Below are 15591 nucleotides of genomic sequence, written 5' to 3' on the forward strand. Positions count from 1 at the left end.
GCTTCCTGGGAAGCTTTTTCAGTTTTGGGATTTTTTTGGGAGAGGGGATGGGGTTGTGGAGCGAGGAAGATGACTGTGGTGGTGAGCATTATTTTAGGATGGTAAAATATATTTCTGTTGTCGTTGTTATGAGTTTCACATTAGAAGCCCTGCTGTTGAACATTGAATATATCCGTCGTATTGAGAATTGTTTGACAGCAGTATACCGAAAACCTGGGGGACCGCACATGGCGTGCAAGGAAACTTTGTTCAATTGTTGAATTGAATTGAATTTCAATCGCTCTGAACTATCACTTTCGCGGCAAAACCGGGAAAGCGCGTCTGTTTGGGATTCGCTTTGAGCAAGAACAGGAAAAGACTTCCTTGGTCAAAGCTGGGTTTGCAATCCTTCGCAGGCGTTAGTTTTGGACAGCCGCTGGTGTCCGCTGCTAGGAGTTCCACTGAGAAGTTCTGTGATGACCATTTCACGAAATTGGGGGAATTGGGGTACAAAATGTGCAATGGTTTGCGATGTGCTGAGGGCTGGAATTGTAGTGTTGTTGTGGGCGTTCTTGTGTCCTGGCTTTTTACAGTACTTGTACATAGTGAATTTACATTATTATTTTGGGTGCGATTGCCCGACTGTCGATCTCTGTACAATAGAGCGAACCTTGTCTTCAGCTTCTTGTCTGCACATTCCCTCCTGATCTCTCTCGGTTCGTAGGTGTCGTCTTGCTAAACGAGCATTACCGCATGGCAGAGCACAACTTCGTCCATCCATTTGAGACGTCTCGATCGAGGCTCTTCCAGCCGAGGCATTGATGCAGGTACTACTAAGACCGGTGTCTCACCTCTACCAACCACTGTGATGTCGTAAGGACCGCGTGGAGTTTGCAGTAGCGTGGACCATCGCTCAGCCACTCAGCCTCGTTGGCAGGCACTCCAGGCTTCGAACACCCGCTAGAGTACCTCAGAGAACTTGCCAATGCAACAACAAGCGGAGAGTCCAGAGACCGAAGACCTGGTTCAAGATGTACAGAATGCTGGTATCGCAGACACTTCCGTTGGTTTCCCGGTTCTAGTAGCCATTCGAGAGTTCAGACAAGGGTCCACATTTGTGTAGAGTGGCTTAATGTCAGGCTTGATGCTGTCATGGCTGAGGCTCCGCCTGAGAGTGTACTTCCCGTGTTTATTGCATAGTTTGACATGCCGCTGGTGTGCCGCGAATGAGTGCCAATAGCAATTGAATAAGGCAGTTATGCCTCGTCATCTTCGACGGATTGTGGTAGTGGTGTGGTGATTAGATGCATTGAGGGCTTCCGCCACTTCACTGCATCCAATGGCTGCCTCTGGCGGCGCTGATGCCTCAATATAAGCAATGCTCTTGCAGCGGATGACTTTCCATCAATGATCGGATGCGGGCTTCCGTCGTTGTTGGTCGTCTTGTGGGTCCGAGGAAGTGTCTGTTGCTCCTCCTTCGACTGTTCATCTTGCAGTGCTAGGTCTCCGATCGCCACCTCCTCGTCTAAGCCGCGAACCATGAAAGCAGAGCAGAATTGGTATAGCGCCCAGAAGTATACTGATACCGCCGTAGACACTCATGCCTGGTCCAGGTCCAAGGTTCAAAACATCCTTTGCAGATAGCGAGAAAAAGAATGCAAGAAGCCAAATGAGCATGTTGCTTGCAGCAAGCACTGACCGCTCGTCTTCAAAGCTTTCCAGCAGATATTGCACGATACTGACGAGAACGACCAGCAGACTCGCAGCGAAAACTGCCATTGCCAGTAGCGGCACGAACCAGTGAATCTTGCTGCTTGTCGTCCAGCCCAGCATAAAAAGTGATACGCCAATCAGGACTAAAGCTGGTATTGAAGGTCTCAGGCGCCATTCCGGCGGTGGTGGCGAGGTTTTGGGTAAAGCTGTCTTGCGGCGAGCTGCAACTGAAGGTGCACGTGCTGGAGCGGGAGCAGCCAGAGTAGATGCAGACTCTAGGGACTTGATGGTAGCGCTGCGATGATGCTGGATGTCCCTAAAGTTGTTCTGGTTGGTCCATGTTGACATGCTCAGGTTTGTCGACGGCGAGGCGTGGAATGCAAGCGCTTCTGCGAGCACTCTGGCCAATTCGAATCGATCAAAGTTGATCTTCCATGCATCTAGAATGGTGCAAAAATGCTGAAACTCGAGATTCTGCTCGAGAACGAAGAGCAGGCGCTCGACTGAAATTTGCTTGTCGGCGTTGCAATCAATGCCGTTGAGGTAGGTCGCTGCAGCTTTAGCCATGGTGACGTTTCGGTGTCGATCGTCTTGAGGCTGTTCTTCGACTTTAGTCCTCAGGCTCGACATCCTCTTCAGTGAGTTCAATACAGAATTGGATCTGCCTAGCGCGGAAGGGGGGCGGTGATGTTGCTCTGCAGATCGGGGCAAGAGATCGAATATAGAGGCTCGCCTGCCTGGCGATGGAGGAGGATGACTGGAATGGCCTGGCGACTTTGGCATGGTATCGAAAACAGAGCCCCATGTGCTGACTGAGGCCGTGGAACGAGGCGCAAGCTTCGATAGTGTAGATTGTAATCGCCAAGGCTCGTGCGCTGAATAGAGCGATTTCTCGTCTTCACTGGCTGCCTCTTCTTTGAAACGGACGACCCATGGCTCGTAGTACCAGTGCTGATACGCAAGCAGGAGAGACAAGGCCAGCGCCACTCCGATCGACATACTCACGAACGAGAGCCCTTGAACGCCCGGCTTGAATTGGTGCGTCTTGCCCAACAACGTTGGGAATGCAATACAGATGTTGTACATTACGCCGAGATGGTACGCTCCATATGCGACTCCAGCTATAAGAACTGGCTCCAGAATAAGCATTCGCAGTGGAGCCAAGCAAATGGCATCGCAGTCTTCCTTGGACAGCGCGAACAGTTTCGCCGAGTCTTTTTTCCGGCGATTGATGGCTTCCTTTGCGGTCTCCTTCATGAGGGCCATGGGGATCATGCACACAACGATCAAGATGACGATGACATATTGTGTCCACTCGACTCCGCGCTCCTCAGCAGTATAGCCGCCGATGACTGGTCCGAGAGTAATGCCGAACAGTGTTGAAAATAGGTAAAGGGTCAGAGCCGATGATCGCTCACTTCCGTTCCAGATGTCGAAGATGGTCCCGAACCCAAGGTGCAGTAGCGGAGCGCAGAATAGCCCAGAGAAGAATCTGCATGCCAAAAAGCCCGCGACGCCGCTGACGATAGCCGTGGCAGTAACGAAAATGGCGAAAAGTGGGAGAGTCACCAGGTATACCAGTTTGCGACCAAGAGCTTCGCTGCCTAGATTGCTAAGTATGGGACCAAAGACGAGTCCGAAAAGGTAGAGAGATGTTGGTAGAGCAGCTTTCGCGCTTGCAGAGTCGGTGTGTATGGTTGGGTCTTGAGACGGGGTCAATATCGTCGATGCCAATGTGCATACAAACGCAATGAAGCCTAATCACAGTTAATGATGAAGCTCGGCGGAAAAGTCGTTTGTCTCTCAACTTACAAGCCACGGCAGTATGCATCCAACGCGTTTTTCTCGTCCAGTTCCTAGGGTTGCCGCCAAATATCTCCCAATGCAGCTCCGCGTGGATATCATGTTGTTTTGAAGCATGCTCGCTCATCGACTGCTCAGCTTTCAAGCTTTCATATGACCTTCCAATGGGGGGCGGAGGTGGTGCGCCTGGTTCCAGAAACTCTCTCTGTATCGGACTTGTAGGAGTCGTCAATGACCTGTTATGAGGCGCACTCATGCCTCTGGAATGTCTCCTCGCATCTTGTTGTAGGTGAGATGTCTCCGCGTGTGATAGTCTTGCCGTTATGTGCCCAAGGTCGTAAGATGATCGCTTCATGGACCTTTTCTTCCATGAGTCGCTGGGGAGCGCCGGATGTGGTTCTTCTGGTAGGTTCATGCTCATGTTCGAGTTGCGCGAAGATGAGGAAGATGCCTTGAAGTGATTGCTTTTGGCGGCGCTTGAGTTCGCGGTCAAGCTGCGCGTGGCTGATGAAGCTGCTGGCGCGACCTTCGCGTCGTTTCCTGTCATGTCTGCTGGGTAGTATCCTTTATCTGTCGATGTTCGTGGAGAATAATTGCGCTGACTGTCAGCTCATAGGCCTTCTTGCCGTCCCATTCCTCGTCGAAGCTATCTGTTCATGCATCCAACCTGACAAACGCGCAGAGAAGACGAGACGTCCAGCAGCAGCGCGCCAGACACTGCGCATATGTCGCTCGGGAGAACTTAACGGCATCCCTACCTTCCTCATGACGGCAGCAGAGCACTCCCGCAACAGCAAACCATGCGCGTGTAGTCCGATGGTCCAGGGATCTTCTACTCAGCGGCGCGTTGCAGCTTCCGTTCAAAGTCGCCTCACGCGCCAGAAACATGATTTGCGCTCCAATCGAAATCGCAATCTACGCACTTTAATTGAGGGCACGGTCGAGAAATGGCACGTTGAACCGGGATGCATGAGGCGACACGTGAAGTCAAAGTTGGCAAAGCAAGGTTGGGATGCGACGAAATTCTAAATTTCGATGCGCAAAATGAACAACCAGACGACCTGGTCTTGGCGTGATTTGAGCACGGCTGGCAAGATCTGTGAATAGATTGTGCTATGATATGGAACATGATAATACAAGGGAGTATTTGCAAGCCTTGCGATGGGCGAGGATTGTAGAGAGAAGATCGATCTTATTCTGTGAACGAGTTCTGGAGGTTGAAGTTCTCCGGAACGTGAAACCGTTGGCACCCGACGCTCGTTGACAGGTGCTGCAGCAACGGTCAGGCCAGCAAGGAGAAACAGTGGCAGTTCCAGAAGACACAGATTCGGACAATAAAATCGTTACATTGACACTCTCCTTGTCGTCGCTGCATCTTTGACACAGATGAGCTCTTCAGACGATGTCCAGAGCAGCCAATGAACATGCTCCATTGAGGCAACTCAGCATTCGAACCCACCAGATGCGTGTTTCGCAAGCTCGACGTGGCTGACACGAATGGCCGACACCAAAGTCTCTGCACCGACCGTTTCCTGTGATAATCGTTCCGCATGACAATGCCACCTAACCTTTCTTCAGCGCATCTTTCAACTTTGACCACGAAGCCTCCAAAGCCAGGCGATGCGACGACTTCTGGCCAACATTATCCTTCTTGTCAGTCTGCGTATCTCTATTCTTGTCAGCGGTGTCGAACACTTTGGCACGCTCTTGGTTGTAGTTGCGCAATTTGCCATCGGGATCCGGAAGTCGTTCGACAGGGTCCACCCAGAAGACATCGTTTTCTGCAGGGTATTGACTGCCCATAGCAGTGCCTGTGCGTGGCTGAGGAGCAGAGACGCCTGCTTGCGGCTCAAGGTGACTCTGTCGAAAGCTCTGGTCGATCGGAGCTGCCAACGGAGTGAGCCTGTTACTGGGTTGGTGGTGATATTGGCAATTCTGGCACTCTAATTTGGGAGCATCGGCAGGCAGCGGTAATGTTGTAGTTCTTGCACATGGTTCCCCGAGTTGATGTTGTTGAAGGTTTGACCTGCATCGCACAACCACATCGTTGCTGGCGAGACAGTGTGTGCACTGCCATCTGTAATATTGACACATGGTCAAGACTGGTGTCTAGATCGGAACTGCAATGCACATCAGTGCTAGAGGTGCCTGGAGGTTTAGTATTCATCGACCTATTGCTTGTTTGAACAATGCCGTCTAACATTCTTTCTTCTGCGTGAACGGACGAGACAACAGAAGAGCTGAAGGGAATCATGGAGCAGTGAATTTCTGACAAAAGACAATCGAAAGTAAGACAAGCGTTGCTCTTCGAAGACAAGGAGGCAGTGGACTCGTGCTGGCAAATTGAAAGAGTGAAACTGCCCTTTACCTCTCGATAGTCACGCGTAGAGGACTTCTGTGGCAGTGGAGCATCAGGTGGATTCGACAATTGCTCGCAGATCTATGCTTTATGCGCATGGCCAGGATGTTAGAGCAATGCTCAAAACATCGGGAGTAGTTCTTGAGCCTGGTGTCCCCGCGAGGACGATGTTCGGAGCAGTCAGGAGCGACCTATGCGGTCTTGCTAGATCTCCGTTGTGTTAACGCCGCTTCGACATGCCTTTCAACACGAGGCTGATTAGCAATGCGTCTTAGCTCTGTGACAATCGGACGGTGGCTGAGCGGGGCTCATCTCATCAGTCAGCCAGTGCGACACGAAGGTTGTGCCGGAAACTTGGTTTGTTGATGCTCTCGAGAGCATTTCTCGTCACCGGCGTGTCCCGACCATAGACTTGTTGCGTGGTGAACTGGGCGATGCCTGGAAAGTTTGACAAAAGCGCGAGTTTTCGTCGTGCAAGCACAGCGAAATACATCGGTTCGCGCGGGCACAATCGCCAGATTCGCCCGGTCGCGTGATATTTGGTTGTTCTTCTCGCACCGCCGGCCTCAGGATGTACGAGTGCCGCCCGTATCCATGCCGTGAAGTCGGATGCGAGGAGCTGGCAGCCGCGGGAGTTGTAGCTGTAGCTATCTTTGCTGTCGAAGTTGGTGCTAATAAATGTAGCTAACTAGAGCGGGAAGGTTCAATAAATTGGCGCAAGAACGAAGTAACTTGTTGCGTGCAGCTGCATGGCAGTCTCACGCACGAGGGTCAGTCAATCTCAAGGTGCTCTCGCAGTGCGCGTACGGCACTGCGGCGGAGCTGTGGGAATAGCTCGCTCGAACGGTCGGCAGTTGTGAAGAGTATCGTCGACCCACGCGAGTGCAGCGAGTTGATGAACTGGCGAAGTGTAGGCGAGAGAGGAGCCCAGTCCGAAGGATGCAGCGGGAGGCGTTTTGAGTTCACCAGCCAAGCTAGCGCAGACCACGGCCTCACGAGAAGTGGTCTAGACTGCGTTCCATAGAGTGCTGCAAACAGCACGAGGTCCCGACAACAAAGCAGGCGGCAGGGCGGAGGAGAGGTGTGAGGACGGCGGAGGCCAGTTGCGTGCGCTCGCGGAGCTTGGGCCGGGGCGGCGGCGCGTGTGCGAAGTGTTGCTTGCTCGTGCTGGCGACGGCGGGCTGGGATGCGATGCGATGGCGGCAGCGGGCGTCGAGGTCTCGACTCCCACTCTGCAAAACGTCCTGCCTGCGTGCCCGCGCTGAGCCGGGCACATATCTCGCGCAAGACAGGCCATGTCTTGCTTGTCACACATCTTGTGACAGCCGCTCGTTTGCCTTTCCCCACCGTGCTACACAGCAGCAGCAGCAGTGGTAAGTAAGCGCAGCGGCGAGGAGGCATATGCACTGCCCTCCCCCGGCGACTGAAGCCCATGGCCGTCCTGTTTGCTCCTGCCTCGCCCACCGTCTCCGCCCCCAATGTCCGCCGCAATCACACCGCCGCCCGCTCAGCTGCCGGGCTGATCAACGAGACCGCCATCGCCCTGCTGCCCAGCAGTGCGGATGACTTTGCGGGCGCGCAGGTGACAGTGCCAGACATGAACCTGCTCGCGGATGGTGCACCAACGAGTCCTGCACCGCGACCACCTCGACCAGCGACGGGCCTCCGCCTGCCTTCATTTGAGCTCTTGGGTATTGCCGCACCGCACCCGGATCGTTTTGGCAGCCTCGCCTTCCACGACCACGACCCTACGATGCCTGCCGCCCTCGACGGGCACCATGCGGGCGGACATGCAATGCTGCCTGACATGGACTCGCTGAAAATCGAATCTCCCTTAGCCGCATCGCCCACGAAGCCCAAACTTCCCCCGGGCCTCGTGCAAACGCCTTTTCGACACGATGTCGCTACTCTCACACCGCCCGCCGAAGCTGCTGAGCCTGCATGGCATCCTGCAATCCTCGCCCACCTCTCCGACTCGTCCATGGGATCGCGGCCTGTCGAGCCATGCCGCTTGACTTCAACACCGGTACGTCTTGCTGGGGAACGCCCTGTCGTCGTTGCTGCAGGTGGAGAGGCAGCGCCAGAGTCCAGCGAAAGCGTGCATCCAGCGAGTCATTCGCAGAGCCATAGCCCGACCGATGCAGATTCAACCTGGATTGACGGAGCTGTCAATGTGCTCGTCTCCAACGTCCGAAGCGCGCTCCTCCCGAACAACCCATTGCGAGTCCTCTCACACGCCTTGCCTGCGCCCTCGACCGGGCACACCTACACCAAAATCATTGAGCGAATTGGCGCCGTGACACCCTCCAATCCGCCCACGTGGATCAACGTCTTTCACGCCATACCTGGCAAGTTCAATCTGCCTGACATACCCACCTCTCCTCCAAGTACGCCTGGCCTGAATACTGAAGAGGACTACTTCACACAGAAGGTCTTTGCGAGTGCTGTGCCGATATCCGACTACCAAGATGACCTTTCCGCTCTCCCTCGATCTCCACGGCCCATTGTGCCACCATCCACTGTCAACCTTGCCATTGTAGAGCGCTACATTCCACCGACCTCTGTGAATGAGTTGAAAGAAATGTTCAGCCCCAACGGGCCATCGGTGAGTCACAATGAGGAACTGTATGTCCTGGATATTACACTGACAGGTCTGTGTGCAGCTTCTTGTCGATCGACTCGTTGAGCTTTCGCCCGCCGGTGGCTCGCTCGTCTTCATTTATCCCACAAAGGCCGGCGCAACAACCTTTATGAGGGAGTATCTCGGTCCCATTCTTGACCCTCTTCTACGAAGCACACAAGTCGTCAACGGCATTTCCGCGAACCTGAGTCAGGACTTGGGGACAATGGCGGCCGCGAAACAGTTGCAGGAGTTCGAGCAGATGCAGCAATCGGTGGAAACATTGTGCACCAGGCTCGCGCAGCGCGGTCGAGGCCGATTCGCGCCTATCTACGCATCAAAGGCCCAGGTCAAGATCGAGCGCGCAGCATGGGCGAAAGACTGGTGGCCGAAACAAGAGTATCCTAGAATCAAAGAGGCAGTTACTCGTGCAACACAGGAAGCGCAGAAAAAGCAAAGCAATCGATACATGGAAAGAGCTTCAACACCGACAGAACTCGTGTCGAGATTGATTGAAGGGGTGCAAAAGAATCGTTATCCGGTAGGCCAGGAGCCATCGAGCGGCATTGAAGTGAGCATATTTGTGATCCAGCGTTCAGCGTAGTGGGAATTTTCGGGAGAGCAAATCAATGGGAAATAATGAGACCAACGATTTTGGAGCGCGCCAGGCAGGAAAGAAAGGCTGGCAGAATGACACGGATGCGCGTGTGGGAGAGCAGTCTACTCTATACCCTTCTTACCATATTCTAATAGGCCAGCTATGTCAAGCCTTTGACGACATATAGCACAAAGCATCATTCTGTTTTGACTTGAGATCCTGCGCCACAACTTTCACCCGCCCGGCATTCTCCATGATGGAATGACCTGGAGAACTGCACGTGCGCACTCTTCCGAGCAACACAAGAGATTCGCCCGGATGCTGACGAACTTGTCGTGACACGACCAAAGCACGCAAGCACATCCTCACTAAGCAGCACCTCACTGATTGGTGCGCGTTCGGCAGCAAGTAGCCATGTACTCCGCATCTGAGAGGCTCGATGTTCCCTCGCCGGCAACAAGGCAATGACGTTGGCTTTCGGCATTGTGTCGAATGACAGATTCGCCTCGATTAGAAATGCAAGACCTAGGTCGTCTATAGTAGATATATATCCATGCTGCCGCTCTTGATGATCTGCTAGTTCTATTAGTCTCATTGAATCTTGCTCGACTTCAAGGCGCAGACAACACGTCCAGTCACGATCAATTGCAGTCCGACAGCGACTGAGAATACACAAACACTCAACCCCACCACATCCAACATGTCTACGCAGACGCAGACACAGCAGAAGTTTGCAGTCTCAGAAGACATTCCAGTTCCACGAGGCGAGGTTCAGTCAAAACTTGTCTTCTACGCACCACCCGAAGATGGTTCCGTACCTTTCAACTACATCGAGAAGCCTCCGGAGGGACTGCCTCAAGTAAGTATTTGAACATCGCACCTCTTTGAAGAAACCACAAAACTAACAACGTTCCCAGCGCAACTACGGCCAAGATGAACAATCCATCACGATCCAAGACATCCGCGGCCGCGAACACGAATTCGACATGAACAAAGGCGGCTTCGGCGTCCTCCAAAACATCTCGAGCGAAATGCAAAACTCTGACTTTTCCAACGACGACAAAATCCAACAAACTTACTACCCCGAAATTGAGAAACTCATCCTCGAAAAAGTCCCCGGCGCCAAACGCGTCTTCATCTTCGACCACACTGTCCGCCGCAGCGATCCCAACGCCCACCGCGCACCTGTCAACAGAGCGCATATCGACCAAACGACCAAATCTGCAAATATGCGTGTAGACTACCACATGGGCTCCGAAGCCGAAGAGCTCAAGAATGGTCGCGTGAGACTCATCAACGTCTGGCGACCACTTAATGGCCCCGTCGTCGCTTCACCTCTCGCATACGCAGACTCTCGATCTGTACCGGATGAAGATATTGTTCCTGTGGAACATCGATACCCGCATCGGACGGGCGAGACGGCGGGTGTGAAGTTTACGCCAAAGGGACAGTGGTATTATTGGAGTGGGATGGGGAATGATGAGAGGATTTTGTTGCAGTGTTATGATAGTCAGGATGGGGCGAGGACGCCGCATTCGGCGTTTGTGGATCCTAGGACTAAGAAGGAGTGGCCTGGGAGGGAGAGTATTGAGGTTAGGACTTTGGTTTTTGGGTGAGCTGGGAGAAGAGCTTGGGATGTTTTGAGGATGAGATATGAGTAGATGATTATATGAATGCATGTTATACGAAACGAGCCATTGCTTTTCTCATGACCCGAAGGATGTAGCTGATGCTGTGAGCTGTTAAACAAACGTACCTTTCCTCACTGTCGGCTACTCATCATTTCTCTCGTGTTTTCATGGCACGACTGGCACGCTCTTGCTCTGGGTTTGGATGCTGTGAGCTTGTTTGCTGTCAACAAAGAAACACCTGCAAAGACATGACTCTCGCCCGATTTTTCCAGATTGCAGCCCTGTACAACCTCGGCGTCTTGCAGATGACCAGCAGAGACCAGTCCAAGTAATACGGAGAGATGCATGAGCGCCGTGTGCCTGACCATTCCGAAAATAGGTTGCCGGGAAAGCCAACCCTCAAGCGTGCTGCGCGACGAGCGAGACACGGGCGATCCAGATGCCGCGCGCATCATTCTCCAATGTACCACAGCTCCATTCGCTCGCTCTCTCTCTTTGTAAACAAAGAAACCTTGACCACACCGTCTGCCGACATGTAGCTCACGGACATTGCTGCCTTTCTTTCTCGTTCGCTGCCACTCTTTACACAGCAGGTGACAAGTACACAGCATGGCAGCCGCTGTTCAGCCCGGTCTCATTGATCTGACGGGGAAGTCGCAAGCGGCGTTCCCAATCCGCTTAGGCGCTAGCATCGAGAAGCACTCCGACGCAACGCGTTTCGCCAGCATACGGTATAATCACAAACCGGGATTTAAGCAGACGGTGGAGGTGAAGGCTTCAATAGAGGAGGGTAGAGAAGGGAATGAGTTGGTATTGCGGGCAGAAGATGGGGAATATACATATCGTGGAAGCTATGGGCAAGATGAAGGGAACTTCGTGCTTGTGCTTCGAGGTGAAGGGAAGGAGAGGGAAATGGTGTTGGAGAGGCTAGATGGGGTACATTCGTTCAATTTGGTCAGCACACCGGGAGAAGATGATGCTGCGACATTGCAACAGAAACATCCACACCTCAGCGATGCGGTAGAAGCGGATGATTTGTTTGGCGACGAGGACGAAGACGCACCACCTGACGAAGCAAATCCTTTCGACTATCGACACTTCCTTAAAGCAGAACCTGAAAAGCCAGCGTCCTCGCAGCCTGCTGTCGAGACTAGTCGCAGCTCAGCAGGCACGCCTGTCGTCCGACCTGCTGCACGCAGCACACCCGCTGCACGAACAACGAAACCTGCTGCGAAAGCGAAAGCTGCACCGAAGCGCAAACCTGCCGCAGAGAAATCGAACCCGAAGCGTGTCAAAGCTGGTCAAGAGCCCACTGCTGCCGCTGAGCCCGAGCCGGAAGCTGAAAAGCCAGCGAAGGTCAGCAAAGCGAAACCAGATGTCCCGAAGCTGCGTGTCGATCGCAAGGCATCTATGCGCAGACCATCAATGGACGACTCTGGCGAGCTCATTCTGGAGAACGAGACACCGGTCACGGAGAAGCCTCCGAAGGCTGGAGGTGCAATGGCTTGGGCATTAAACGGTGCGCTTTCGACTGGTCCTATCAGTCTCGCTTCAGCAGCGAGCAGTCCCGGTCTTGCAGCTTCTGCGCCTGAGCGAGAAGTCGAAGAGCCTCAGGAGTACGAGTTTGACTTTGGTGATGGTAGTGAGGCAGAGGATGAGCAGGATAACAGTGAACTTGTGCTGGAGAATGCTGCAGACGACAATGATGACGGCGGAGAATTAGTGCTCGAGGACGATGACGCGGATATCGACGAACATCTGGAGTTGCCCTCGCCGGCGCAGAATCATCATCGGCCGAGCTCGAGCGTGGCTCCAGTGCCGGCAGGAGAGGAAGAAGACGATGATATGGAGAAACAGCTTGCGCTTGCGATGGCGGCTGATGATGACGAGGAGGAGAGTGAAGAGGAGTGAGGCTTGGAATTTGCCAATCTTTGGCATCATGCTTGCGACAAATCTTCGCCGCCAAAGAGGCACTTTTCGCTGTTCTCCTTGGTCATCGCGCAGTACTGCGACGATGCCGTGCGTCTCATGGCGCATGCTGCGACCATCTGCGCGAAGGACCCAAGTCCATTCATCGCCCGGCCGCTGTCATCAACAGCACCCAACTCCAGCATCATCCTCGCTGAGCTGAGCAATCACTCAGAGAAACACCTGCTGAGTACGATTGCCCTGGCCTTGGGTGTACGGCTCAGGCAACGTGCCGTGGAGGTGAGATGTTGGAAGAGGCCACTACGCAACGTCTGTGGGCAATCTACAGGAAGCAAATGCCTCGCGCGTACGAGACTGAACTTTCTCCAAATTCCTGGCACAATACCAATTACTCGCAATCGGTGTGCTTTGGCGGCACCCCGAGTATGGTAAGAGATGAGTGGAACTTTGCTCCTGGTTTATATTTCCCCTTGGATTTGTCTGATCGGCAATTTGCACCCGAAGGCTGCAAGGCACGATGGATTTGGCTTGCCTTCACGCTCCCGGAAGTTGGAACGCCCAGTTTGCGAGCTGAAAGAGGGCATGCTGTGCTAAATTGCGTGAAGAGCAGCCGATGCATCGATGGTTATTTTTCGACGATGCTCCATACCGTTGGTCGAAGTGCTGTCTGTTTTCTGCGCAAAGGACGCCATGCATCTCATTGCAGCTTCGGCTGTTTCCAGAATGTATCGACTTCGAACATACGACGTCTACCGAAGGCGGGTTGCCCATTTATTCATCTGCCATTGATGATTTTGAAAGCGGATGTCACAGATTATGATTTGGGTAGCAGCATCTCACAAGATCCACTGAAACTTGAAGCTGGAGCTGCGGAGGAAATCTCGATAGATCTATCTCTCCATATTCACTATCAACGCTGCGATCTGTCACTCATCAACCTTCTATTTGCTCAGGACCTATATATACTTTCTCTCCTCAAGCTCTATGAAATGACCCCTCCTCATTTGTCAGCAGATGTTGATCCGAAATGTTTAACCTTGGTAATGCTAGAGACTGAGGTGAGATTCTCAAATGCTTACAGCAAGATGGCGCGAGGAAGAAGATGCTCAACACTCACCTTTGAGAAGCCCAGAAACACCTGACTTCTGTAACAACAACAGCAATAGCAGCAACAATCACCAACAAATCCTATTTCATCATGGCTACAATGCGAGCTATAGGTATGTCACAAAGTTTCGATTTTCTCACGTCGTTCCAATGCCAGCATCATGTCATGGATGGTGTTACATGAACCGAAATACTGACACTCATTACCAGATATCAAAAATGGCACAGGACCCGCCTCCTCCCTCTTCATCAACCCTTCTATCCCGAAACCCATCCCAAAAAGTACAGAATGTCTTGTCAAGATCAAAGCTTTTGGCTTGAATCGTGCAGACACCGTACAGCGTGAAGGTGGGTATCCTGCTCCTGCTGGGGCTTCGAAGATTTTGGGGTTAGAATTTAGTGGGGTTATTGAGGAAGTTGGTGTTGAAGCTGCGAAGGGAAAGGAAGGATGGAAAGTGGGAGATGAAGTTTTTGGATTGGTTTATGGGGGCGCTTATGCGGAGTTTGTGGTTGTTGATGAGGGGATGCTGGTGAGGAAGCCGAGGGAGATGGGGTGGGAGGGGGCGGCGGGGGTTGTGGAGGTGAGTATTTTGTTTTATTCTTCTTCTTCTTCTTTCCTGTGGACTTGGAGATCTTCGGGAGAAAATCATGCGTTTTGGTGCTGATATGTTGTTGAAATCTTCTAGGTCTGGATGACAGCCCTCCAAGCCCTTCGTCTCGTAGGAGAGTACTCTCCTGAAAAAGTCAAAAGTATTCTGTGGCATGCGGGCGCTTCGGCTGTGAGTATTGCGGGGATCCAACAGTCCTTGCAATTGGATCCGAATATTCGAGTGTATGCTACGACGAGACAGGATGCGAAGTGTGAGTATGTGGTGAAGGAGATTGGAGCGCATGCGGCTGTTAATGCGACCAAGTCGTATGCAAAGGCAGATGGCAGTGAGGGTGGCACATGGGCGGATGAGGTGAAGAGATTGAATGGTGGGAAAGGTGTGGATTTGGTGATTGATTATGTTGGAGCTCCGTATTTTGCTGCGAATCTGGATGTTTTGGCATTGGATGGGCGGGTTGTGATGTTGGGGCTTTTGGGGGGTACGGTGTTGGATGAGAAGACGGATATTCGAGCTTTCTTGATGAAGAGGGCGACTGTCGTGGGTTCTACGTTGAGGAGTCGGGACTTGAAATATCAGGGTAGACTGAGAGATTTGTTTGTGGAAGAGGTTTTGCCGAAGTTGGTGTCAGGTGTGTACAAGTCGCCCATCGACAAGGTGCTGAGCTGGAAGGATATTCAGGAAGCTCATGAGATGTTGGAAGGGAACAAGACGAAGGGGAAGCTGGTTTGTGTTGTTGACTAGATGGTCGTTCTCGAAGTCAGTGATAGCAGTCGTTGATACAGCCCGGTTATGTCATGCTGCCAGACACAGCAGACAGAGGATGAGGTCGGATGCCGGCAGGACTCTGGAACACGTCTCTCGTCAGGCCATCCTGGTTACCGCTAGTTACTGTGCCGTCAAAATGTCTTCAATGTGTTCAGTGTGTATTGAGCAGAAACAGTGAGAGTAATCCACAACCAGTCGTCGTCAGCGAGGGAGGCATGTTTCTTGGGCGTCTTGTATCAGCATCTGGCGAGTACGTATACGAGAGGCCGGATCCTGCATGCACTGTACATGTACGCGTAGTCGTCGCAGCAGCCAAGACCCGTCAAGGCAAGATCCACGGTTTATTGACGTGTGTGGACTACAGGGGATGGGGTCTCTTGACGCGATTGACGTCCCGCCGCCCACCCTCCACCGCGTCACTCCGCGCCGCCGTAATGGCAAAGATCGCAGGGCAGCACATTGCGAGCATCATCAGG

At 52.8% G+C, this 15591-nt stretch overlaps 6 protein-coding genes across 6 annotated transcripts; 4 read left to right on the plus strand and 2 right to left on the minus strand.

Annotated features, from left to right (window-relative positions):
- Positions 1-1464: 1464 nt before the first annotated feature.
- Positions 1465-4042, minus strand: RHO25_009112 (uncharacterized protein; the record flags this gene model as incomplete). The annotated part of the gene is made up of 2 exons (XM_023604885.1): positions 1465-3449; positions 3505-4042. The coding sequence occupies 2 exons, from the start codon at positions 4040-4042 to the stop codon at positions 1465-1467; spliced, it is 2523 nt and encodes an 840-aa protein (XP_023460728.1).
- A 1016-nt stretch (positions 4043-5058) lies between these two features.
- RHO25_009113 (uncharacterized protein) lies at positions 5059-5298 on the minus strand (the record flags this gene model as incomplete). Its single annotated transcript, XM_065603147.1, has 1 exon — positions 5059-5298. The coding sequence occupies one exon, from the start codon at positions 5296-5298 to the stop codon at positions 5059-5061; it is 240 nt and encodes a 79-aa protein (XP_065459219.1).
- A 1988-nt stretch (positions 5299-7286) lies between these two features.
- On the plus strand, positions 7287-9078 carry RHO25_009114 (uncharacterized protein; the record flags this gene model as incomplete). Its single annotated transcript, XM_023604886.2, has 2 exons — positions 7287-8459; positions 8518-9078. The coding sequence occupies 2 exons, from the start codon at positions 7287-7289 to the stop codon at positions 9076-9078; spliced, it is 1734 nt and encodes a 577-aa protein (XP_023460727.1).
- A 694-nt stretch (positions 9079-9772) lies between these two features.
- On the plus strand, positions 9773-10688 carry RHO25_009115 (uncharacterized protein; the record flags this gene model as incomplete). The annotated part of the gene is made up of 2 exons (XM_023604887.2): positions 9773-9931; positions 9990-10688. The coding sequence occupies 2 exons, from the start codon at positions 9773-9775 to the stop codon at positions 10686-10688; spliced, it is 858 nt and encodes a 285-aa protein (XP_023460726.1).
- A 624-nt stretch (positions 10689-11312) lies between these two features.
- Positions 11313-12614, plus strand: RHO25_009116 (uncharacterized protein; the record flags this gene model as incomplete). The annotated part of the gene is made up of 1 exon (XM_023604888.2): positions 11313-12614. The coding sequence occupies one exon, from the start codon at positions 11313-11315 to the stop codon at positions 12612-12614; it is 1302 nt and encodes a 433-aa protein (XP_023460725.1).
- Positions 12615-13830: 1216 nt separating this feature from the next.
- On the plus strand, positions 13831-15091 carry RHO25_009117 (uncharacterized protein; the record flags this gene model as incomplete). The annotated part of the gene is made up of 3 exons (XM_023604889.2): positions 13831-13852; positions 13950-14320; positions 14426-15091. The coding sequence occupies 3 exons, from the start codon at positions 13831-13833 to the stop codon at positions 15089-15091; spliced, it is 1059 nt and encodes a 352-aa protein (XP_023460724.2).
- Positions 15092-15591: the final 500 nt, after the last annotated feature.

Source organism: Cercospora beticola, chromosome 5 (assembly GCF_033473495.1).
Source record: "Cercospora beticola chromosome 5, complete sequence".
Taxonomy (NCBI): domain Eukaryota; kingdom Fungi; phylum Ascomycota; class Dothideomycetes; order Mycosphaerellales; family Mycosphaerellaceae; genus Cercospora; species Cercospora beticola.